We start from the raw sequence: 22,818 nt of genomic DNA on the forward strand, positions 1-22,818 counted from the left end.
GGGCAATGTTTCTGATGACATTAACCAGATAAATGCTGTCCTGGTTTGGGCCAGGATAAAGGTAATTTTCTGTCTTGTACTTTTGCTTTCAGCTAAGACTCTTGTTAAGTAGCTGCACTTGCTGAAATTAACAGCAAGTGGGACTGACACTCGATGTTTATAGTTACAGTCAGAGACTGGTGTGCAGAAGCAAGGACACTGCTCAGTTTTGAGGAACATTTTGCCCTCCAGAAGGAGAAAAGGAGTAAAAAGGTTACACCTGAAGCCCTCCCTTTGGGGAGGAACGGACAAGTTGGATGCCAAAATTGACCAGAGTATTCCATCCCATACACATCATACTCAGTATAGATTTGAGGGATCACGAGGGCCAAACCCCTTCCTGCTTCCCCTTCTTCTCCTGTCCCTGTTTGCTTTGGCAACCTGGGAGGATTCTGTCTATTTATCTGCCTGTGGTCCTGATCTGTGCCAGCCTGAATCTGTGTGTTCCTGACTCCAGCTCCTGACTGCTGCCGACTCCAGGAGTCCAGCCTGGGCCCTGGGGCCTTGGTGGTGACATGAGACTTACTGGGGAAAAGATGGGAAGAAATATCAATTTTCCTGTATATATTTTGTAATTTTTCCTACTTATCGTTACTGTTTCATTAAAGTTGTGTAGTTCATTTTCCAACCCATAAGCCTCTCTCCCTTATTCTCTCTCCTTTCTTTCTCAGGGAGGGGAGGGGGATTAACAGAGAGAATCTGTCAGTCGTTTTAATTGCTGGGCCAGTGTTAAACCATGACAAATGCCCAGTGCTCTGAATGGCTCGGAGATGTTTGCCTCTATTCTCTGCTGTATCACACTGTAGCAATTAACACTACCCATCTCTCCCTCCAACAAATCAGTTATTACATCAGAAACACGCAGTGAGGATTCAGGGGGTTGTCCTCTGCACCTCTCCTTCAACAAGCTGCAGTGATGGCATCAGCAATATAGGTGGCTTCTCACAAATCTGTAGTTCTTTTGAGAGAAAATGACACTCAACCTCAGATCCGTGCCTGCATTTTTACAACCCACAACTGGGCCTAATACTTACAATTTTATTAACTCCTTTCCCAGAAATTCTGTTTCCCTCACCATGCTCCTTAACCAGAAACCTTTGAAAATCATTATTAAAAACCAACCAACCAACCAAAAAACCAAAAGCTAAGCAACAGACCTAGCTTGTCAACAGACAAGATGATGAACTTGGGATACTTTTCTTTTGTAACTTCAATCAGTTTTAAGAGGTTATCCAAAATGTTTTTCATTTAAGCATTATCAAACTTTAGCAGTGCAGAAAACCATCTGGTTTTGTATCTACAAAGTGATTTCCAGCCTCCATATAGTAAGAACTCAACTTATTGACATAAGGAACGTTGACTTTTCTTTGATCTTGCAATAATGGAATTTTCAGAGCATTTTCTGCATAAAGTCATCATTAGAGCTCTTGAAATACTTGCCTTGAGGCCATTTGTGGATCACACCTTCTTCCCACCGCACTAAACCTGACAGATGTAAGAACCTCTTGGATGTGAGTGACGTTTTAAACTTTGTAATAGAATTATTTTCTTGTATTCATGAGGCACCCTTCCTTCTCTGTCTTCATGCTTGTTGCTGATTGTGCTGCCAACTACATGGACACTTTGAAATGTAGTCTTTCATTCACCTGGGTGTATGTGAAGGGCAACGTGAACAATAAGAACTGGAAGTTGTGTAGCAAGCAGTAGATGCTCACATGTACTCTCATTCATCTCATGTTGCAGAGATGAGGAAGCATGTAGAGCAGCTGTGCTTATTACCAGTCACATGTAGATGACCCTTGAAGTGAAAAGAGTGCATTGAGAGCCAGAAAGAGCTCTGTGCAGGCAAGAGGGGCAGCAAGTCCAGCACTGTGGTGTAAGCAGCTCTTTTGAGGGCCACCAGGCTGGTGAGGGAATCAGGAGAACACCAGAAGCACGAAGGTAAACACAGCCTTGTTCACCCACTCACGCTGACTACAGGGAGCTTCCCTGAGGTCAGCACCCTTCTGCAACAGAGCCACCATGTTCCTTTAAGACTTGGTTTTATCTCCCTCTAGATGTTCAACAAATGGAGACCCCACCTTTCTGTGTGTCTTCTGCCAACAATAGAACTGCTGTTATTGTAAGCCCCCTCCCACATTTCTACCTGCTCTGTGAGGGGGTGTCGAGTCTCAGCTGTTAGGGATGTAGGTGTCTCAGAACAGATCCCCTCCCACGCACGTGGCAGGTCACTTGGTTGTATCATTTCTCTCAAAAGAGCTCGACTGCAGCTTGCTTTACTTTGATGTGATAAAACCTCTCCCTGATACATACTGCAAAAAAGCAATGTGGTAAACTCTGCGGAAAAGGCAAACTCAGATTTGCCGCGTGAGGTTTTAAGGATAGTTTCCGATGTATGGAAAAAAAAAACATTAAAGATACATATATATCCATAAGCAGAATCACAGAATATTAAGGGTTAGAAGGAACCTCAGTAGATCATCTAATCCAACCTGTGAGAGTAGATTCACTTACAGCAGGTTGCACAGGATGGCATCCGGGCAGGTTTTGAATATACCCAGGGACAGAGACTCCAGCACCTCTTTGGGCAGCCCATTGTAGTGCTCTGTTACTCTTACAGTAAAAAACTATTCCTTATGTTTTGGTTGAACCCCCTGTGTTGCAGTTCGTGACTACTGCCCCTTGCCCTGTCACTGTACACAACTGAAAAGAGTCTGGTCCCATCCTCCTGACACTTGTAAGCATTGATGAGATCCCCCCTCAGTCATCTCCAGGCTAAACAGACACAGTTCCCTCTGCCTTTCCTTATACAGTAAGATGCTCCAGTCCCCCAGTCATCTTAGTGGCTCTTTGCTGGGCTCTCTCCAGTAGTTCCTTGTCCTTCATGAACTGGAGAGCCCAAAACTGAATGCAGAAGCAAAGGAAAATTAATTACCTTAGCTATATGTAACTAAGGAAAATTAAACCAAGTATGTTATGTGTACTACAATTTTTACTGTTTTTACCAAAAAACATTGAGATGCAAAGCTCTACTACTAAGTACTCCTTTAAAGCTACAGATACGAGTAAGTAGGATTGTCAGTTGTGCAACCCCGGGGCATTTTGGTGCAAATAGCATTGAAAATACACTTTGCAGAGGTACTCACTTTATTAGGTGTGCTTTTATTCCACTAACCTTGTCACAGTACAGCTTAGGCTCTTCAAATGCTTTTTCTTCTTAAATAGAAGACCTTCTTAGCTTAACTTGGATTTTTGTGTTTATTTTCCAGATTTAGTAATAAATCAAAAGTTACAGACATCAGTGTTCAGGGTAGAAAAAGCAGCTCTTTACCCCACCAAAGCCATTTGCCACTTTCCCATTAGCGGCTGAAAAAAAGAATTCATCCTCATCTGACATTTCAATATCTACTGTTCCATTTCAGAGTTGTCCTCTCAAGGATGAGAGATGCTCCTCACAGTCGTATCCCCCCCCTCCATCATACATCAGCATATATTCCATTAATCAAGTAATCCAGCCTGGTATAATGTCTCTTCTGAAGAGATTCATGTATTTTCTTCCCTGTCAGTGCAATAACTAGTAAAAAGAATATCACTCCAAAAAGCAAAGCTGCTATAAGGCTGCTTTTTTCTTCCAGCTGAATGACACCTTTCTCTCTCAGAACACCCTCTGGCAGATAGCTTTCTGAATCAGGCAGGTCATAACCCTGAGGGATGTTTTGGGAAGCTGTAGGACAACCACTAGAAGACAGGGTGAAACCTGAGGAAGAGAGGAAGGTAACCTGGCTGGTATTTTTGGAAGAGACAACTGTTGTCTCAAGAGGAATGGCTGGAGTTCTTAGCCCTGGCAGGGTGGTAGCAGATCTGGAACTTGTGGTCACCTGCTTAGTTGTTGAAGCAGCAGAAGCTGTGGGACTGGAAAGAGGAGTAACAGCAATGGTGGTGTTAGGGGTAGCAGGTTTATCCCTACCTGCAGCAGGCAGAAAGGTGGTGGTGACAGCAGGAGGTTTAGCACCACCAGTAGGCAGTGAGGTTGTCTGCAATTCCAGTTGGGAGCTACTTGTAGGCAGAGGAGTAAGGATAGTGCTGCTGGGTTCTGGAACAGGAGACTGAGTGGTGGGGAACGAAGCAGAGAGGTTTCCAATTTGAACAGCAGAAGATGGATTTGAAGGCAGGTTCATTACTTTCTGCCTTGGGGTGGGATCTAAGCTCTCAGGATGTTTTGCCTGTTGAGATTCGGGAAAAGCAGTATGAAATTCACTGTTGTCCAAATGCTTGGCCATGGAATTTGGGAGTTCAGATGGCTGAGAGACAGACTGTTGCACAGCAGCAGTAGGTTTCTGAGGGCTAGTTTGATTGTGAGAAATAAAGGTTCCAGCATCTGAAGACAAAGAATACTCATTTGAAAAAGAGTCCCCACTTTCGAAGGATGTATTCTCCGGGGCATGGATTTCTGAAATAGAAAGGAAATACCAATATTTAATAATTAAATCTATTTTTGGCTACCCATAATATTTTGCTTTTCTTAGTAATAGAGACATAAGGAGGCTTCAGAAAGCAGTAACTAATGACACCAAGGCATCAAACTTCCTTGCTTTAAAATATGGTGAATTACTTTTAAATTCTGTGCCATAAAGACTGTCTCTCTCAAGCCTGGGAATACCAGACCCTGAATGCTCTGTTCTCACAGAATTCACCTGTGCAGAGCAAGCATCCCAATCTGATTGTTTTATGTGTTGCATGCATTGAAGTGTTTTATTTAACCATGTACAATGAGTAGGTCCATTGCCTTCAAACTATTATCAGCCTCTGCCAGTTAAGAAGTAGATGTTATCAACCTCACTTTTATCTGTTAGATGTACACTTCTCCACCCAGCCAAGGTGACTATATACTCCCCTTTCTTGTAATATCCAAGCACCCCGTGACTGTTTGATACATTTCAATTCACATAAAAAATCATACAATACGAGGTACCAATAATATCCCTATTTTATAGACCATTTTATATGCATACTGATTTGTAAGAAAGACCTGAGCTCCTACTGCCATGCTAGAAGAAAGACACTGCTCCAAAAGCCTCTGAGGTATGTGCTGTGAAGATCTGCATAAGAAGCAGCCTGAACATGATCATTTCTCCAGAAACAGGTATCTATTGTTTGCAAACCAGATGGGTGAGTGTTATTTAATAGAGTTTGGTAGTAGGATACCAGTGTTATGTAACAGATATTCCAACTGTTGTTCCACAACTAATAATCCAAACAGCTACCTGATTCTGCACAGGTATGAGAGAAACCCTGGGTGAGCACAAGCTCTTTGGAAGACTGGCTGTTATATATATATATATATATATATATATATATACACACACACACATATATATACCTATATACACATGTGCGTATATATGTGTATATATATGTATATATACATATATACACATACATATAAAATTGTTACCATTCAGTTGCTCCACAGAACATATAAGAAGGAACATCCTCTCAAGTAGTTATAACTCTCACTCATCTCTTTTTTTTTATAGAAGCAAAGAGATTTGTTAACTGCACTGGAAACGAAATAAATAATAGTCCAAGACATTTTCATTGTCACTTTTTCTCAAATAGGAACTCTTACCAAGAGGGATGGATTTATTTCAGTTTTATTACACATGCAAAGAAGCCTACTTGGCTGCTCTTTATTTCCAAGCTTAAAAAAAAAACAAACAAACAAACAAACAAAAAAAAAAAAAAAAAAAATCAAATGCCACACCCCCCAAAAAAAACAAAAAACCAAACCAATGACCAAAACAAACAAACAAACAAACCCAAACCAAACAAACAACATACCAAGAAGAGTGGCAATGCTTTACCAAGAGAAGACAAAATATTTCATTTGACACCAATTTTTATCCTAACCTCCCAGTCAGATACCAGCTTGTAAGCAAAGTTAAGATCCTACAGATAATGGACTCCGACTGGTCTGAGTTAGAGAAAAGACAAGCCATTCTGCTTTTATAAAGTGGCTTTACATAACGAAACACTCAGTTATTAGAGAATGAGAAACTGTGTGGTCAAAGATACCCAAACTCTCAGCTGTTTCTGCAGCTCTGGACACATTTCCACATCGTGAGGAGATCTCCTGTCACCACCAGTCAGTTCCCAGCTCACGTGTTCCCTGTTCCCAATGCACTTCCATGGACACTCCCCCCTGTACATTTAAACAAACAGTGTGGATGCTGTATGACAGCTACCCAGCACTTGCTGTGTCCCCTTCAGTTTGTCTGAGAGCAAGAAAAGCAGGGAGCGTGTACACTGAGTTCAAAGGATGGGTGGAGGGAGCACAGGGAGGCTGCATGACCAGTCCCATATAGGAGCTAAGTATCACTGCTGCTCTGCAGCACTCAGATGAATCAGCTGTCTGCACTAACTCTTCTTCACATTTTCAGCAAACACTGCCTAGATAGTATTCTGTGTCTCCACTTTTGACTATGAGCTCCCAAATGCAATTGCTCAAAACTTCAGTGTGTGATGTACAGCTAGGATGCTAGGGCAGATGTGCTTGTTGACAAGAAAGAACAAGGGAATTAAACAAGTCAATGTATAAAAAGAGATTAAAAAGATCCCAAAGTGCTCCTGCTGATATCACAAATCCAATAAACTGCATTCAAAAGCAAACTTCAGGGTAGTCACAGTTAAGAACAAACTAAGCATCTCCTGAGCACGCTTTGCTAGAACCTATCAATATTTTGGTGTTTCACTTTTTCACCCCACTTGAATAGTACATGAAGAACAGGAATCAGAAATGTTATTTCTTTTAAGCAATAGCTCTTTGTGACTGGGATCAGGAAATGTTTTCTTTCCCGAGCCATAAATTGTTTCCACTAGTTATAAAGACAAAAGAATAGTATTTGAAAAAAAAAAAATCTCATAGCTACTGTGTCAGTATTTTAAGCCACTTTATTACCAATAGAGTATCTTTTTCCCTTTTAGCTTGGTTTTCAGTGGAATCACATGCAGATTCTCATGTGTGAAAAAAGGACTTGAAATATTTGTCAGTAACAACACTGCTCAGGTGCTACCTTTGAAAACTTACTAGGAACATAAGTTAAATAAGCTACCAAAATCTTTCCACAATTCAATGCTCATGGAAGCTAAAAAATGCAAAATGAGAAACAGGTGGCATATATAATCAAGTTGCTAACCCATCATTGCACAACAAGCCAGGGTGGAAGCACAAGCACAATTATGGTTCCTGTTTCTTTGGTTGAAATCCCTATATATTCTCTAAGGGAGGAAGACAGATAAGAGAGTAGTACTACTAGTACTAAGTTTGCAGGCATGTAACTTGTTGCATATTGCTTTTGCCCAGTTCCTGCATTATTGTGCTTGCAAAAAAACATTTGTTAACACTATATAAATAATCTTTTTACATAACCTGCTGCCACCCCTTGCATGGTTCATTTTGGAAAAGTTATCTTTTACAACACAAATTGAGTTTCTGCAAAATTTCTGCTCTCTCAAGTACCCACATTGAAGTCACCTTATGAACTCTTGGCAGGAGGACACTGTAATTATCAGTTTCTTCTCTGAGCTGTTCAAACAGGTCTGGTGCAAGTTAACATCAGTCAGCAAGTAAGACTTGCTAATAAAAATCCCATAGCACACGACAGTCAGTCCTCATCTGCACTTCAGGTTCTCTAACTGAAAACAGAAAATAATGATTGCTATTGCCAGCCACTCAGTAAGACCACAGGTGCTCCAAGGCCTGTTCAACATTTGCTTAATGTTTCTTTTTGTGTGTATATGGTACCCATCAGTGTAGCTTGGATCCTTCAAACATGTAGATGGCTACAAAGGCATCATATTTCCATTGCTTTCAGCAATACTCTAGCATTATTATGTACAGGAATTTTTCCTTCTTAAACACACCAAGATGGAAGCAGCTTCTTTTTGGTTTAAGCAAGGGAAAGAGTTCCGAGTCTAATACAAAAGAATTTTCATAAGGGTCAGGATGTTATTCCATCTGGGAAACTGGGCCCACACAAGAGTTCCCAATACACCTACCCAGCCATCTCCCACAAAGCAAAAAACCCAGCATTTTCAAATTACAGTACTCAAAATATTTTACTAAAAATACAACTCACAAACATTTTCCAGTCACTACTGAAAAGTCACAGGTGCAAAGGTCATCTAGTTTGGGGGTCAGCAGCTTTTACTGTTACTTACCTCTAGTTATCTTGTAGCTCACATATCCTGTTGCAGATTTCATTGGACAAGCCTCGGTGCTAGGACAGTAAAACAGGTAGCAGGTTGGATACACACTTGTTCTTTGAGCATTAAAAACCACCAAGTTACACATCTTGCCTCCTGCAAAACATGATATATTTCAGCATTAAGAACTTTTGTACCATCTTGATAATAACCTCTGCTCTGTTAGTAGTTTTCCTCTTACTCACACAACGAAAAACTAACATCCAACATTCCTACAGGAAAAACAACCCAGGACTGCAAACAAATGGTCCAGGGCCAATATACAAAAGGTCACACATTCCTCTTCCTGTACATGAGCTTAGGGAAATAATGAGTCTAACCTCCCATCCTCCCTTTACCTGTACCATACTGAAAACATGCAGTATAATAATTTCTCACAAATTTTGATAAAGCTGAAAATCTCCTTGATATACTAATGGGAAATGAATAGATCTATTTACTTTTCCTCATCATATCCCAGGAATTGCTAAGACTGTTGCTTCTTAGGGGGATTCATCTTTACCACCGTTTCTACTTGGTGCTCGACCTCCTACAGCTCCAAGCACTTAAAGCAAACGAGCTGTCCCAGAGAAGGATTAGTACTCGAATTTTTGGCTAAAATGAAACGAAGCACAAAATGGGAGTTGTATTTAATAGATATGCTATAAACTAACTTATGCATCTTAGAGGGTCTGACAGGTTTTAACGTTTAAAACTACCACTGTTCCTTCACTGCATCTATTTCCCTGCACAGTTAGGGGTCTAAAAGCACGCTTATCAGAACAGGGCCGCAGCCGCATGCTGCCACTGGTGGCAGCGTGGACGAAAAGATGAATTAAAGTTTCCTTGCTGAACACGGAGAACAGCCTCGTTCCTCCTTGCTGGAATAAAAGGCGAATCCAACAAACTTCAGAAGTAATTTCCCAAAGGGTTCGTAGGCCGGTACAGAGAAGACCGAAAGAAGAGGAGGGGGATGTTTACCTGAGAGCTTTTCCCCCGAGCAGCAGCGCTGAACGCAAGCCTCCGGGGTTGCTGCATGCACCGGCTCTGTGCCCCCGACGCCTTTGGCCAGGGCCAAGTTTACATCCACGATGACACTTTCCTTTTTCTCCGAGGAGCACTCTTGACCCAGGGATGGTCCGGACATCACGCAGGTGATCACCAGCAAGCAAACCGGCCACTGGCTGCTGAGGGGAGACATGGTCCCTCCTCGGCTGGGGTCTTCGCCAACCCTTAGGGCGCCCCTTACCACAGACGTACCGGACCCTCCTCGGCCAGGAACCGGATTTCGCGCCAAGCTTCCCGAACCGCTGGTAGCCGGAGAAGCCGCTGCCGAGATGCCTCCCCTGCTCCCGGGGCGGGGACGTTTTTTTGGGGGGCACCTTTGGGCTGTCCGGTGTGCGGGGAAGGCAGCGGCGAGGCCGGCCTGGGCTCCACTCCGCGACCGAGGGCGGGAAGGCAGCAAAGGGGAACGACGAGAGCCCCGGCCCGCCGGAACGTCCGGGAGGAGGGGCCGAGGGAGGCGGGACCGGGCCACCCTCAGCCCGCCCTCCTCCCTGCCTGCTCTCTCTTAGCCTTCCCACCCCTCTGCCCTTTCTCTCTCCCATCTGCCCTCCCTCCTGCCTCTCCTCGCGTCTCCACGTCGGGGCTTCCGTGGTGCCCCTCCCGTCTCCAGCCCCGCATCGTCCCCGGGGGCTTGTCCTCAGCATCCGTCGCAAAGGGAAAAAACACCCTTTGAAACTAATCGGGTCGGGCTGATGGGTCTTTGCTAGCAGCTTGACCTGTCTCTTCGCCGACTGAGGTTGGCTTTGGGAGGCTCTAATGAAAGCAACTAATGTGCATATCCTGGTCTAAACGGACAGGTGGATATTTCAATGTCTGCGCGAGTGTCTTTTTGCTACCTCAGTAATCCTGCCAAGCACAGGGTGTTTGCTGAATGGGAGTTGTACAGACAAGCCTGGCTTGGACTGGTGCTTTAGCCATTCTTCCTTCAATAGCTTTAATGCAATTAATTGTTCAAGTCATGTTTTTACTTGGAAATTGTTAATTTCCTCTGGGCTTTTTAATTATTATTTTTGGGGCAGTGTGTACAAGTAGAAGTGGCCTAGAGTGCAAGAAATATAGGGTTTGTCAGATATATTCTTTTTTTCGGGTCTCTCATGCTGCATCATATGTAAAATAATACAGTTGTCTGTAAATAAAAGCCCTGTTCTTTTTAGCAATGAAGGAATTTACTAAAGGGCAGGTTATTTTACACAATGTTATGGCTGGAGTACAATAACAAAAAAAAAAGGGGAGTCTCATCATGTCTCTGGCAGACACTTGCTGTCTACTTTAAAGAGAGAAAGTGCATTTGAGGTGAGACTTCTTGCTTCTCTGAGATCCCTCCTTGGAAGAGGTGGGGTTCTGGTGGCAGCAGTGGGGGCACATCCTGCTTCACATCTGCTGCTCTGCCTGTCCCGTGCTCTGCCTAACACCACGGGTGGGTGCCAAGGCATGGGTGGTTGACTTGTTTCTCACATCTCCTTTGTTCATGCAGGTGGGTGCTGGCTTTTCTTTGGACATAAGTGTTGAAAGAGCCCATAATTTCATTTCATATGAAAAGGCCAATTTGGGGCAACTGTTGATGTTTCATTATGATTTTTCACATACTTTATGCTTTTTCTTATTTTTAAAATAAAATAAAATTCAGCTGCATTTTTATAACTAAATGTTTATTTTTAGTTTTGGGAAATGTAAAGGAATGCTTTGGATACCCAAGTGTCTCTCTTTGGATAAACTGGTAAAATTATTTTCCCTAGTAAAAGAAAAAGCTGTAAGAGCACATTTAAGGTGTCACCTATTGACCATATCACACAGTGAATGAACCATGGGGCTGAATACTAAAAGCAAACACAAATATTACCTGGGCTATACACTGAGCATAGTCTCAGTTCCCACCTGCCTTTGCTTCAAAAGTGGTGTTGGGAGAAGCTAAGCTTAAAGAAGCTCAAAAAAAGGCTAAAGGTCGGGCTGGGGTGTTTATTGGTGGGGGAAGAGGATGGTTCTTGACTGTTGAGATAGCACTAAAGGGTTGTGGGTGTCAGGGTACTAGAATGTATGTGGAAATGTGCTAGAATGTATGTGGAATGTGCATGTGGAAAACTGCACAGAGACAGGCTTAGATGATTATGGGAATATGAGAAGGTCTGATACAACGATATGGTGTGAGCAGGGCAGAAGAGATGCTACGGGATGATGCCATTGCACAGGTCCAGCTACCAGTGCTTCATTCCTATCTTCCTATGTGTAGGGTGAGCACCCAAACTCCCTGCAGAGAGCAGGTGCAACTCAGCCCAGCTTCTGAGTTGCAGGGGTAGCCCAGACCCATCAAAAGCCTCACAGAAACCCATGAAAATGGTGAGAAGAGAGCCAGCTTTGCTCAGCAGCTGCTGAGCTGCCCTCCCCACTGAGATGAGAAAAAAGGGAGGCCAAGAGAGAGGAGGATGGTGTGACAGTGTCAGCCCTGCATCACAGTGCTGCAGTGCTAAAGGTGTCTGCCTGACTCTCTGCTCAGGACCTGGTGCACTACAGCAAGAAACACCTGGGACAGATAAGAGGAACTTCAAACATATACGTATATATATATAATGTATGTTTGTGGGCATTCACATTCAAGTGAATGTGACAGACAAATTAACTATGTATATAGTTAATCCCACTGCCCCCAGACTAGTCATTGTAAGGCAGTCTCAGAGTGTGGCCATCACATTTTGTAATGCTGGATGGCAGCAACAAGGCCAAGGGAACTGTGCCCATCTAATCAGAGCTGCATGCCAACAGGCCACGGTGCAGGAGCAGGTGGGGCAGGGCTATTCCTCATGCACAGCTTTTTAAGCCCTAGCTCACACCTTCTGAGGAACCTGGAGCTACATGTTTAATATACCATTTGCACAATTTCAAATAATCCCCTTGTTTCAAGCATTGAATGCACAGAGTAAGTAATAAAGAAAAAATGAAACTGATAAGAAATGATCTAAAACAAATGATCTTAAGTTGCTTGGGTCATGGTAATACAAACATGAGATTTATGTATTCAAAGGTAGATATGTACACCTGTACACTATTTCAGGTACATTAATTTAGCTACTGGCTGCAGAACACTGCAGAACACTTGTATTAAATTCACATTAGAGGAAAAATAAAGAATTCACTTTCACAAACTCACACATTAAAATATATCTTTAACAATGTTTTCAGTGATAAACACCCACATGGCAGACACATCTTGGTTGCTAAATTAAAACTTTTCTGGGGTGGTAACATATTACAAATTCACACTTTCTCAATAATAAATGAAAACTCTTTAGAGAGAAGCAAGAAGTCCATTACACAGAAGTTGAAAGGATGTGAATTGTAGTTAAATATGCTGACCCAATTGAGCTAATTTTAAAACTTCTCCTAGGCTGATATATAATTTCAAATGACATTATGGCAAGTACTGGTTAGACTGTAGTTCTGTGGACATCATGCACTTTATTTTTAACACTGACGTATCTTTAAACTCTGTCAGTCCTCCCTTAAAAGCCACTTACACTACTCACTATGTTTAATTTCAATCATGTCTGTGCGTATCCCAGATTATGAGCTCAAGTTTGTAAACTGAATTGTACCAATAATGGTGTTGTTCTTCCTCCAGAATAATTACATTGCTTTCATACAATTTAGTTGGCATTTTGGCAGGAATCAAGCAGTTGGTTAGGTAGTTGAAAGGTCTGTTATTATTAGGTTACAAAAGCACACAGTGCAGCCTACAGCTGACAAAAGGCAGTGTGGGGTTGGGATCGTCTTTCCAGAACCTTGGTCTCTCTACCAGTTCTGAGGTTCGTATCTATGGGACAGGAGCATTTTTTCTGGTGTTAAGTTAAATCTTGGTGGTAATTAGCCAAGACAGCCAAAGGAAATGATACTGAGTTTGGTGCAGAGCTTTCACAGTGTCACTGGGCATCTTGTGTGAGTGAAGAATGGACCCGTTCAGAAGCCAGCACGCACCAGCGCTGTGCCGTGTTTACTGACAATTCTTCTGTCAGACAGTTGCTGCTTTGTCTGTCAAATTTTAAAATAATAACTCTGAAATCTCAAAGTATGTTTCCTTCTCAGCGTTTTATTTTTGTTTAACAGGAGTCACCTGTGAATTTTTTGATCTGGGCTGCTTCTTTATCTCCGTCCTGGTACAAGGACAAAGGCATCTGGAGACGGCGTTTTCCCGCCCACTCGATGCCCTGTATCAGAGAAGGGGCTGCGGTTTTGGGGGGATGATGTGAGCCCACCAAGCAAACCACCAGAGAATAGCATGGCTCTGCCGAGGATGGAATTATTTGGCATCCTCGGACGCAGACCCGGCACTTTGGGGTTTGGCAAATTTGCCTTAAGACAGAAAACTTAATATCCCTAATTAGAAACGAAACGAAACAAAACAAACAAACAAATCAAAACCAAAATAACCAAACAACAGATTAGAGATGTTTTGTGTCCGTCCCGCTCCCCGGAGTCCGCCGCTATGTCAGGGCAGATCCCAGGAAAGCTGCGGCTCAGTCAAAGCCCCCAGCGACCCCATCACTCTGCTCCCTCTGCTCCCTCCTGCTCCCTCCTGCTCCCTCCTCCTCCCTCCTGCTCCCTCCTGCTCCCTCCTGCTCCCTCCTCCTTCGTCCTCCTTCGTCCTGCTCCCTCCTGCTCCATTCTGCTCCATTCCTCTCCCGGCCCCTGCGGCCTCGGCCTCTCTGCGGAGCCCCGCCCGCAGCCGCGCCGCACCGGGCGGGGCCTGCCCGTGACCCGGGTGCAGACGCCGGCCGGCGCAGGCGGAAGCCCCGTCGGCGGTGGCGGCCGCGGGAGCGGCGGTATCTCCCGCGCTGCCGGAGGCGGGGGAGAGAGAGGGAGGAAAGGAGGGAAGAAGAGGAGAAGAAAGTCCGTGGCGCTGCCGCCGCCACCGTCGCTATGGGAGCGGAGCAGAGCGCGGAGGCCGAGAGCCGCTCGGGAGAGCCCGGCGCCTCAGGTCGGTGCCCGCCACGCTGCGGGGCGGGAGGGGAGGGTCTGCGTGTACTAGCGGGCGGTGGCCGGGAGGGAGAGAGGGCTCCGGGATCGGGGTTCTCCGTCCCTGTGTCACGGCGGGGGTGCCTGCGAGAAGGAGGCGAGGTTGTGCAGGGGCCTGGCGCAGCGGTATCGGGGAAGGAGAGGGGCGGGGGCGGTTGCTGTGGGGAAGGGAGCGGCTTCTCGGTGCGAGGCGGCCCGGCCTCTCCTCTGGGGAGGGCTGGGAGGGCGCGGGGGGCAGCACCCGGGGGGTGGGAGGCAGCACCGGCGGGGTGGGTGCACCCTAGGGCCCAGGCCAGAGCCCATCTCCCGCTGGCGGGGCGAGGGAGGGAGGGAGAGAACAGGGTGCCGGGCTTGGGGGAGAGTAAGGAGGAGAGTGTCAGGGGTACAGGTGTTCTGGCTGAAGGTTTCCCTGGGAGTGATAGCGAGGAGCATACAATGCTGAAACAAGTCTTTCAAATGCACTTGAAATCAAACTGTTGAGCAGAACCTTTCCTATGAAGATATACTATGAAAGGGCCTTGCTCTAGTGGGACGCTGACAAATAAAGTGTCTGGTGTTAGTACTTTCATCATCAAAACAAAAGCTTGGCAGTCTGTCCCTGGGGTGAGAAGGCAACATGGCTTTCACCAGCTGTTACCTGGTTTTGTAAAAAAAAGTAAAAATTTAAAGAATTACTGAACGTAAGAGATTCACAGAGAGAGGGTGTGAAGGGGGAGTACCACCTTGAGTAATCTCAGAGATGTGTTCATGCTGCAGAAAACTATTTTAAGCATGGTAACATTCTCTTATCACTAAATTCTGATGGAATCTGCATATTAACTTGATCATTTCCTCTCCCCTTTCTCTGTATCCTTCCAGCAACCCCTTCACCAGCCAAGCACCGAGCCAAAATGGACGACATTGTGGTGGTTGCCCCAGGAACGCAGTCCTCTCGAAATGTCAGCAATGATCCAGATGTCATAAAACTGCAGGAAATTCCAACTTTCCAGCCCCTTTTGAAAGGTGATTGTTTTCGCCCTCTTTTTTAAAGGCCTTTTTTTGGTACCTAATGGAGTCAGTGTTTGGTATGTCCTGAGGTTTTTCTAAAGTTCACATTTCTATTAATATTTGTCACTACCCTCTTGTTCTAAACTTTCTTTTGTTCTTTCATAATTATTCCCAGTATTCTAAATGCTGGATGAACTTGTTTAGAGGTATGAGGTCTCTGCAGTGGAGCTATCTCTTGTGGAGACAGTACAGCTGCACCACTGGTTGATGATAGATGCTGTGTTACATTATAGTACATACTGGACTGCAGTGCTCTAGGCTCATAAAACATCTGTCTGTTACTCTGTCAGAGTCATAACTACCTGTGTATGGATTCAGTTGCTTGAAATCAAGTTATTTTGTGGAGATTTCCAACTTTGAGAAGATTTCCAACTTTGTTTTGGGGGGTAGGAGGTGGACTGGTGCTTGTGTAGGTCCTTAACCCTGTGTTGACAGCTCTCTTTACATTATTGGACTTTTTGAGTTCCCACTGTCTTTCTTTCTTTTTTTCTTTTCCTCACAGTCTTTTTCTCTGTGTTCTTCTTTGTTCCTTCTGTTCTGTTCATAGGGAAATGAAGATTTAAATCAAAGTTGTCAAGCCTACAGTTTATCAGCAAACCTGAGTGAATATGCTGTGTTACAAAGTTTACAGTGGATGATATTGTAGAAATCTGTATTTGATTTATTCCTGTCTTTTCACTGCCATTTTAAAATGGACAGATTGCTGATGCTGGTGCGGATGCATGGCAGCAGCAGGCAGGGTCATTGCCTGTGGCCTGAAAATGCTTTGCCTGAGTCCAGCCTTGTATAAAATGCAGAATCAGATTCTTGCCAGTGGTAGATTGGGATGTAAATTCTGGAACCCAAATCTGCAAGAGAAAAAAGGAAGTTTTAATCTGACAGATCAAATTTAGAAGATGCATTAACATCTGGTATGAGGTTGCTGTGTATATATCAGAGTGTGATGACAAATAGTTTCAGTTCCACCCAGCCTTAAACTGTGGTGAGCAAACCTGGGTTGCATAAGATCTGTGGAAGTCCTGGGAAGTGGGGCTAGTGGTTGGTTGTTTCCAGAGACAATGTTCCTGTATGAGTAGTCAAGGAGCAAGGGAAGTGAGGTGGGAAATGAGAAAAAACAGATAGCAGTAGCCATGTGGCTGAGAGAGAAAGGTTGGAAGGCACCTGGTCCAGGTCCTTTACCTGCTAAATGTGTGCTTTAAATTGTTTGAGGGGGAGTTGTCTTGATTACTGAGTTGGTTTTGCTGGTCTGTCTTCAGACCTGAAGCTGTGTATATACGAAAGAAACCTTTTCTATTTCCTTTGGTTTGCTAATAGTTTCTGAGTCTCTTGAGATGTGACAGCTGGTGACTGCTCATGTTTACTTTTGTGGACAGCTTTTTCAGCCTCAAATAGTTATTACTTCATCAACAGGACTGTGACACTTGTGTTCACTGCAGAAAGCAGTGTGGTCTGATGAGTGAGTTGAGTCTTGTGAGGTCCCAGATCTGTCATAGACCTTCTCAAGAAGTTGTCCTTTTTTCAAATGCTCTCTTCTCTGCATTTTTCAAATACAGGATCCTGGCTGAAGAAGGATACCAGAGATCTTTTAGGAGTCAATCCTAAAAACTTGTGTAATGTGAACTTACCAGCTTGGAGAAGTGAAGATGTGAACTCATAGCCCTTGTGAGCTTCATTATTCCTTTGAGTTTTTCCTTGACTAAGCAAAGCCAAGGGGTTTTATTTTGCTTTCAAGTCTTAGAAGCAGAATATTTAAATGGAATAGTTCAATTGATGGGCTGGGAAAGCACAGAGTCATGAAGAGACTGTGTTCTTGAGAGGCAAAACACTAAAAGCCAAAGCACAATTCTCTTCCAGCCACATTGAGTTGGGTTTGTGATCAATGAAGCTGGAGATCTTTAGTGCTGTATACTCTTCCATGGAAGAAAATACTAGTTACACCTTTCATACTAGGCTTTCCTTGACTTTTTCAGCAAAAATTGCACCTCAGAGTTACATCTATGATTCTCTAGGGTCCTTCTGAGTAATGTTGACTTCTTTGAAATAATGTTGTTATTGAGCATCCTTAATAAGCAGCGCTTGAGAGGTCAGGGTTTCAGCATTTGCTGGTGTTGGTGTTTGAACCCATTCAATGTAGCCATTTGTTGGTGTGGGCTGTCTGCTGTCTTGAAGTGGTTGTGTAGCACCTGCTGTGGTAAATCAAGGGCTGGAGTGTCTTTTTCTTAATGCCAGCGACTATATTCTCTGGTGCTATATTCATGTGGACAGAAACGGGGGCAGTGTCACATACAGTTGGTTTAGGAAAGCATTACAGTAGATCCCTGTTCTATTGCCATTTGTAAACATCACATCCCAATCCCATACAAACTAAGAGGGAGAAAAGCTACACTTAGGGAGTACAGCTGGGAGGGAAGTAACCAATCGTTGTTCTCCAGAAACTGCTATATATTTGGAATGTTTGCAATTTTATTCTGAATGCAAAATACCTTTGATTAGAAGTGATGGCAGGGAACTTTACTGTTTGATGAAATAAGAGTAGTTTGTTCTTTTTTTCTTTTTTTTTTTTTTTTAAGTTGGGAGGAAAGTTTATAGCAATCAGGGAGCAAGAGAGGAAGTCTCCAGTCTTCTCCCTAGTTGCAAGCATTCGCTGCAGAGACCTCTTTGAAAGTGATACAGAACAAAGTGAAAAGTGTTACGATGTTTCTTTCCTTTGTGTAACTTAGTGAGGACCAACTGAATGAAAGGGAAGCTTCTATCTATTCAGTGTCCCTGGTTCTTGCAGTCTGTTCGTAGTGTGAAGTCATAGCCAGCTGTGTACAATAGCAAAGTGATTTTCTGTGAGTAATGCAAAATGATATAGCTTGTGTAGCTTATGAACAAAGCAGCCTATCTTATTAAACTGTTTGGAAACAAATAAATAGGTGGTCTTTTGTGTAGACATGACTACAGAAGGTTGACTAGGTGCCACTGTGTGGGATTTGTCTTAGAAAGGCTTTTATTGGTTATATAAAGTATCACGTGTGACCAGGGATATGACTTTTATGACCAGGGGATCCTCACTGAGGATTAAGGACTGCTGGCAAGGGAAGGGATCCACCTGATAAAGTGTGGTTAGAGCATCTTTACCAACAAATGGGACAACCTGAAAAAAAGTGTGTTAAATTAGGAATGATTAATGACTCCAGTTAAGTGAGGAAGCAATGGACAAAGGCTGAAAAGCAAATGGTATTGCTCTTTGGGTTTTTGTTTTTTTTATGTGCAGTTTTTCTTGGTAGTTAAAGAAAGATGGGTGGGCTAAGGAATTAAATATTGTTACCAAACTTCTGGAAAGCTTTTGAGAAGAGTGTTTAAGTTTCTGTTGTGAAAATAGAATGTCCATTGTGTTATTATAGAGGGTATCAGAATCTCCTTGAAGCCTTAAGAAGGACTGAGGTCTGTTTTTCTGGTGGCAGCAAAGTGCAATGGTAAACAAAAAAGATGGATATGTATACAGGATGTATTGCTGTGTGTTTGTAATATAGAATAAATTGTTCAAGACCCAGCCATCCAACTGCAAATAGGTTGTGCCAAGGTCAGTAAGACCTTAGACAAACAAAATGTTAGGAGCTTGATTGTAGGAAAAGCTTTGATAGGTGTATCTGTTAAATTAAAAATCAAATTAATCTTTATTGATCAGTTCTGAGAAAGGGAGCAGGACTTGTGAGGGTGGAGTCCATGCCTGGGTCTCTGTTTTGGGCAGTTCTGTGGTATCTGGCATGCTCCAGATTTCGTAAGACAAAGTAAATTTTGTGGATTGTTGTGAAGAATGTAAATATATTTGATACCCATTTGCGACTGTCTTCTTGCAGGAAAAACAATTTAATGTTCATTGCCAGTTGGTTAACTGAAAAGCAAAAGGTTCCAGAGTTTGTATTAGAAGAAAAGTCTTCTAACTTCTCAGTAACTTAGTAGAGCTGTGTCATCACATCATGTGAAACCACATCAGTGGTTTCTGACAGTATTTAATACTGGCTTGGTCATCTGTTTTGGAAAGTTGAGGTACAAAAGAGTACATCAAAGGGTTGGACTTTCTGTATGATGGTGACTGTAAGATTTACAAAAAGCAATCTGTCTTCCAGGCATGTGTCTAAAATAGAAACTTGAAAGAAATGAAGTCTAGAGTTAAATCATTGAATCATAGAATCACAGAATGCTTTGAATGGGAAGGGATCTTTTAAGTTCATCTGGTCCAACCCCGTGGGCAGGGTCATCTTTCACCTCAAAGCCCCATCCAACCTGACCTTGAACACTTCCCATGATACAGCATCTACAGATTCTTTGGGCAATCTGCTCCAGTGTCTTGTTACGATTATAATAAAAGAAATTAATTTCTTCTTTATGTCCAATTCAGACCTGCCCTCTTTAAGTTTAAAGCTATTGTCTCTTGTTCTGGCACTATAGGCATTTGTAATAAGTCTCATGTCTTTGTTATAAGCTATACTGTGGAAACTTTTTTTGGAAGTTAGTTCATTCCTACTTACAGCTCAAATTTTATACTGGTAAAAGATCTGAAGAATAAAAAGAAACAGAGGTTACTGTGAATCTGCATAGGCACTGTGCAAGCAGCAGAAGCTTCCTTACATTGCTGTGCCTTCTGTCCTGAAAGGATTTTGCAGTTAGTTTGCTCTCCAGTCTTGTTTCATAGTTCTGGTCACCCTGGTGATACTGTGAGAATTTGAGATGTCCTGGCTAGCTGACAAAAGCTGCCAGGGATGGCCATGACTTTCTGCTTCTGCCAGCTGAGGTTAAACAGTCTCACAGACTCTAACTTGTTCTTTGAAGTGGGAATAATCTTTGTGGATTTTCTTTGAGAGACACTTCTGGAACATCTGAAAAACAAGGTATTTTAGTAGCCTATGGCTTATATAGAAAATGGTAACTTTCAAGTTGCATTCCATTTGGTTTGGTGCCGAGTTAAAAATTCAAGTAACACGCAGGCATGGCAAGAGAAATTATTTTTTTGCAGACCAATTCTTCACACTGTGCAAGAATGACTTTCAGTTTCTTCTGATATTTGATGCTTGCAGCACAGTAGTAGATGCTCAGGCTGGCATCTTACCCCTGTTGAAAGGGGGACTTAGTGCATGCTGCTTTTGCTTCTCTTGTTCTCTTGCATCCTCTTGTTGCTCGAACTTTTCTATTTCTTGGACTCTTCTGTAGAAGATGTATCTTGTACAGGTTAGTTCCATGCTGGGTTGGTAAGCAGAGCCACCTTGGAGGACAGATGAGTGAATGCTACAGTTGTTACCTGGTAATTGACAAGAGCCAGGTGAAGGTGGAGCTGAGGGTGTTAAATCCCCTTTTCAGTAGCAACATGTTAAACTGACTGAAGTCTGGTGATTTCATTACATCTTGGTACTATGTTGATAATGATGTTGAAATCATTAACTTGAATTGCCTGGTTCTTCTGTCATCTGGTGGTGGTATCATATAGAGGACTCTGATGTAGGTTGTGAAGTAACTGCTGCTGGTAAAATGTAATTTATCTGTTCTTAGGATGGGCATGGCTTGTCTGTCCACAATAATGTTATCTGAGCACATCTGTTTAGTGTGGAAGCTTACTCTGCATTTCAGGCCTTCAGTTTTAGCTGTGTGGTGTGGTTGTCCCTTGTTTCCTCTTGCTTTAATGCTCTGGGTATCTCTAAGGTGACAAACTATTTTATGCTGCTGATGACTTGTACTCTATTAGGGACAGTGTCTTCTTAGAATTTAGAAAGACAAATTCATGCCTGGATGGTAACTTGGGTAACTTACAAGATGAAAACTGAAATCCCCTCTGTGTGCCAGGCTGATGCTTTCTGGCTTCTCCTCAGCTGAACTGTTAGGCTGAACATCTTGATGGCTGATACCTTTTTAATCCCTTTAGTGTGAAGGCCAAGGCTGCTCCCCAGGTGGCAGTGTAGGAGAGGCTGTGACCTTCTCTTCCTTGGGTGTTCTTGTACATTACAGTTAACACTGAAACGACACCTTCAGTAACTTAAGCTTTTGATAACCAGTCCCCTGTAAATATTGGTAAATCTTTTGTGCTGCCATTTTCCTTGCACAAGGATCTGAGGATACTTTTCCTTTTGTTTTGTCTGGTGGTTTTAGGCTTGTTGTATTCAAGTTCCCCTGAGAGCAGGGATCATTTGTATGTATTAGTGTGCTGACAGGCAGCTAGAGACTGTGGCTTATGCAAACAGTTCAGGTACGGCTCTTGTGCTGAGGCTTCTAATTGCATTTGCTGTCATATGCAGATTGTTTCATGTCAGAGGAACTCCTGATCCTTCCAGCACTGAGAGAAACAAAATTAGCAAAAGATGCTGAGGCTTTTGTTTCAGGCTCATCCCTGTTTCCAGGTGAGGTGGCTTCTCTGCAAACCTACAGCAAGTTACTTGTGGTGCACTCCATTCTTTGTCAAACATACCTGGTGTACATACTGTAGGTTGTAGCCATATTAAGGTTTTTGTGTGCAGCTCATTAGCATCCTCTAGCCTGATATAACTGCATTCTTGACCTACATATACTACTGCTGTTTCTGGAAGAATAGCAAAGCATGGGAAAGAGGTTGCTGTGTAGGGTTGTGATACCTCTGTTCTTTGTATTTTTAAGGACACATTAAGCAAAATTGTAGCAGGCATGAATTAGAAGTAAACTAATAGATTATGGCTAACCCACTGAGGTCTTTCTTAACCATACCACCCATTATACATATTTACATTGCTTCATTGTTTATGAAGAAAGGTATTTCACAAAGCAAAACCCAAGGCCTTCACTCTGAAGAGACTAGGGTATAGTTTACTTGAGGGTAGCATAAGAAGAACAACAAAGTTATGTGGCAGAAAGAGTCTTACAAGATAGGTCCAGCATGAGGAGTGTCCTTTTTTGTCTCATTATGGTTTGAAGTGAAAACTTGGCAGTGGTATTTTTATTGTAGCTGGTGCATGTCTTCAGCAGAGAAGCATTGGGAGATGCTGAGAAAATCCATGAGAGAACAGTGGAAAGATTTGTGCTGCTGTGCCAATCTACTGTTGTCCTCCAGTCACAGGAAACGCAAACTTGCATTAGGCAGCATGAAAGGTTTGCTTATCCCTGTATAATTTTTGGATGAGATATTACTTGACTGAAAAATATGAATGTATTTATCTTTGTGGGACAGCACATACACAAATGATGGATGCTTATTGTACGAGCCTTTAAAGCAATAGGGTTTGTCACATCTCACTCTTCAGTTTGTTCTCGTGTCTCACTTGCATCCTTTGTTCATTCCTTTACATCACTATGTGCTACTTCCATTTGTTGTCTAGGGAATGTAGCTAATGGCATGCATTAGTGAACTCTAGTCCTAGAATTCTTCAGGAATTGTGCTCCTTCAATGATTTTTTATTTTGCCTCTGTCTGTGC

The 22,818-nt window shown here is 43.0% G+C and overlaps 2 protein-coding genes across 4 annotated transcripts in view; one reads left to right on the forward strand and one right to left on the reverse strand.

Moving 5' to 3' along the window:
- Positions 1-3,168: 3,168 nt before the first annotated feature.
- Positions 3,169-9,806, reverse strand: MANSC1 (MANSC domain containing 1). The gene is made up of 3 exons (XM_071733342.1): positions 9,265-9,806; positions 8,260-8,400; positions 3,169-4,489 (listed from the first exon to the last, which is right to left on the reverse strand). The coding sequence occupies exons 1-3, from the start codon at positions 9,482-9,484 to the stop codon at positions 3,516-3,518; spliced, it is 1,335 nt and encodes a 444-aa protein (XP_071589443.1). The 5' UTR covers positions 9,485-9,806; the 3' UTR covers positions 3,169-3,515.
- A 4,269-nt stretch (positions 9,807-14,075) lies between these two features.
- BORCS5 (BLOC-1 related complex subunit 5) overlaps positions 14,076-22,818 on the forward strand; it is an 80,374-nt gene continuing 71,631 nt past the window's right edge. For all 3 annotated transcript variants that reach the window (XR_011723864.1, XR_011723865.1, XM_071733358.1), the window contains exons 1-2: positions 14,076-14,314; positions 15,211-15,354. Coding sequence is in view for 1 of the 3 variants with exons in the window: in XM_071733358.1 (XP_071589459.1) it covers positions 14,257-14,314; positions 15,211-15,354 (202 nt within the window). In the remaining 2 variants the exon portion in view is untranslated. The remainder of the gene's footprint in view (positions 14,315-15,210; positions 15,355-22,818) is intronic.

The sequence above is a fragment of the Heliangelus exortis genome, chromosome 1, assembly GCF_036169615.1.
Source record: "Heliangelus exortis chromosome 1, bHelExo1.hap1, whole genome shotgun sequence".
Taxonomy (NCBI): Eukaryota; Metazoa; Chordata; class Aves; order Apodiformes; family Trochilidae; genus Heliangelus; species Heliangelus exortis.

Coding starts and splice junctions, on each gene's coding strand:
- MANSC1 (XM_071733342.1), bottom strand. CDS start 9,484: ATGTCTCCCCTCAGCAGCCAGTGGCCGGTTTGCTTGCTGGTGATCACC. Junction 8,401..9,264: donor CTCGGGGGAAAAGCTCTCAG/GTAAACATCCCC, acceptor CATGTTTTGCAG/GAGGCAAGATGTGTAACTTG. Junction 4,490..8,259: donor GAGCTACAAGATAACTAGAG/GTAAGTAACAGT, acceptor TTTCTATTTCAG/AAATCCATGCCCCGGAGAAT.